General features: G+C 54.3%; 1 protein-coding gene across 1 annotated transcript; it reads left to right on the forward strand.

The window, feature by feature from the left end:
* The first annotated feature begins 312 nt into the window (after nt 1–312).
* Nucleotides 313–2,055, forward strand: C2CD4A (C2 calcium dependent domain containing 4A). The gene is made up of 2 exons (XM_425063.8): nt 313–342; nt 622–2,055. The coding sequence occupies exon 2, from the start codon at nt 677–679 to the stop codon at nt 1,970–1,972; it is 1,296 nt and encodes a 431-aa protein (XP_425063.2). The 5' UTR covers nt 313–342; nt 622–676; the 3' UTR covers nt 1,973–2,055.
* The last annotated feature ends 882 nt before the right edge of the window (nt 2,056–2,937 follow it).

Genomic DNA, 2,937 nt, shown 5'->3' on the forward strand with positions numbered 1-2,937 from the left:
TATCGAACGCGGCCGTGAATGAAAAGCAGCTGGAAACGGGAAGGCCGAGGGGTCAGGGTTAGCCCTCCCCAGCCGGCCGCTGCTCTGCGAGGGCGCGAGGCGCAAATCGAGAAGAGCTTTATTCGCCAAGGGTTCATTTTGCCACTGCTCCATCCCGAGCCGCTCCAGGCCCGGCTCAGAGCGCGGCGGCACCGCGGGACGTTCCGGCCCCGCAGCCCCCCCTCCTCTGCCTCCGTCCCGCCCTCCGTGTGCCGGCGGCGCGGTGGGAGGCGCCCGGCGCCGCTACAAAAGGACCGACAGCCGCAGGGACACGGATGTGGAGTGCCGCTGGAAGCCGGCAAGGTACGGCCCGGGCTCGGCTCGTGGGGGAGCGCGGAGGGGTTGCTCGGGGAGGGCACCCGGTAGCGACTCGCTGTCGTTGAGCCTCTCTGGGGGCTTCATTTTGTCCTTGCGGCAAAATCCATGAGACTTCGCTGACGGCAGTGCGTCGAGCAGAGGCTGCTTTGGACGCGCGGACTGCGCTCGTGCCGGTCCCGCCGTTCTCAGCATCCTCAGCGCTTTGCTTTGTTGCAGCGTGCCTGGGAAGCACGTTAATGTAGTGTTGCATTTCTGTGTCTGCAGGTAGATTTGCTTTCTCGGCTCTTCCCCTTTGCGGACCTCCCGTCTGGGTGCAGTGATGTGGTTCTTGGACAAGATCAGAGCGTCGCAGGGAAGCGGGAACCTCCCACGTGCCTCCTTCCTGGGCCTGCCACCCAGCCAACACCTGCTAGAAAAAGCCCGCCTGGGGGCTGCTGCTTTTCCCAACGTGCTCACCCCAGACAGGATCCCGGAATTCTGCATCCCCCCCCGGCTGAGCACTGCTGCTCCTGCTCAGGGCCCCGGCTCCCGCCAGCGCCACGGTTCAGGGGATGCACATCTCAGTTCCTCTGACCACAGCACCAGCTCTTCTTTGCCCCACTTCATCCAGGTGGAAAGTGCTGAAGAGATCCCAGCGCTGGAGGAAGAAGGCACCAACTCAGACCCGCAGTCCCAAGCAGCGCTCTCCCTGCCTCACTTTCCCAGAGCTCCCACTTCCTATGGCTTCTGCACTTTGCTGGAGAGTCCCCACACCAGGAGAAAGGAATCCATCTTCCACGGTGACACATGCGGGGCTCTGCCCAGCCTGACGCTGCCTCGATCCAGAGCTAACACATTCGGTGGCAAAGGGAGCACGTCCAATCCCATTGCTATCAGCTTCACTTCGGTAAGGCTGCCTCCCAGGCACCTGCACAGGCAGGGCGCTTGCGACAGCGACACTGCCTCCTCCAGCGACTCCTCTCCTTTCAGCTCCCCGCTTCTCAGCAGATCGCCTCCCAGATCCTGCTCCTTGATGAAGGCACGAAGTCAGGAAGGATTGCTCTGCCGAGCACTGAAAGCCAAGAACAAATCTGGCATGGCCAGGAATAATTCTCTGTCTACAGAGGAGAGTAGCTCCAGTGATAACAGCCCCAGTGCCACCAGACGGGCCTCGGAGGGGCTGCTTGCCGCACAGAGCTGCAGTGTGTCTTGTTCTCCCCTTTTTCCCCTGGACTTTGCCCATGGCCGGCAGAGAATGGTGGGAGAGAGCACGGTGGCCATGGACAAGGGGGGCGTGCTGAGGCTGTCAGCTGAATACTGCTCAGAAAATGAAAGGCTGCGGATCCGTCTGATCAGCGCAGAGGGTTTATATGATGACTCTGTAGAGCCCAAGAACATAAACTGCTGCATTACCCTCTCCCTGGTGCCAGGGAAAACACAGAAACAGAGAAGCACTGTTATAAAGAGAAGCAGGAATCCCATCTTCAATGAGGACTTCTTTTTTGATGGCATTGCAGAAGAAGAGCTCCTCATCCGCTCTCTGAGGATGAAAGCAACAAATAAAGGGTGCAGCATGAAACGGGATTACACCTTAGGTGAACAGGAATTGTCTTTAATGAGTATGTTGTCCTTGTAATACTTCAAACAGACTGATTTTGTATTCTGAAAGTTTTCTACTAAATAAAGTTTTGGTTCCTTTTTCTTATAGAATACTTGAAAGCAATGTGTCATTTGGTGTTGTTTTTGTACCAGTGTGCCTTAATGCTTCGTGCTCTGTAAGGCATTTGTTGCTAAATTCCACGGTGGCCGTGGAGCAGAGCTGCCTGTGAAGGTGAATGAGAAAGGAGAAGGGCTGGTGTGTTGTTAGGATCAAGTGTTAAGCAGTTACTGAATTAAAGCTGTTTTGTTTATGGTTCTGAGGAGGAAAAAGGATTGTTTTTCATTTCCTCTGGTCCCTACAGCACATACATAGCACGTGCATGCACCAGGCACTAAACTCTGACAGCACCCAGGTAATACATCAGTTAAATAGACCGTTTTAACAGCACTCATATTTACAGAAAGGAGCGTTTTAATGCGCCTTATGTTTGGGGTGTGAGAGAGATGGTTCATTTGGTAATTCTCCCTTCCAGAACATGGGGGGAGGATCTGGATTCCCAAAACAGGCATTAAGAGTATTCCTTGTTTTGAGAATAACACCATCAGCTTCTGCTGAGCAGCAGCTACGTGCAGCTGTGTGCAGGCTCAGCTCTGTCTCACAGACCTGTATTGTCACATTACGCAGTCAGGTGACTCCTCTTTGCGTCACTATGGAGAGGGTGACTGCTTTAGCGCAGTTAGCATCTTCATTTACCCTTCCTTTCCGTGGTTGATTTCACAGCTGCCTGGGTGAAGTTGCCAGGTAATTGTGTTTTGATCAGGAACGTACCCTGGAGCTCTCAGCAACTGAGCTGCTGCATCCTTTCATAAACTAAGGCAGACAGGAAATCAATGCTGGATGGACAAAAGATGGCTTGGGATCTCTGCACTGAATTCCCGCTTCAGCTAACTTGTTGTGTGCCTTGTTCAAGGTATTTGGATGAAATAAGGATCACCTTTTTC

This window comes from Gallus gallus, chromosome 10 (assembly GCF_016699485.2).
Source record: "Gallus gallus isolate bGalGal1 chromosome 10, bGalGal1.mat.broiler.GRCg7b, whole genome shotgun sequence".
Classification (NCBI taxonomy): domain Eukaryota; kingdom Metazoa; phylum Chordata; class Aves; order Galliformes; family Phasianidae; genus Gallus; species Gallus gallus.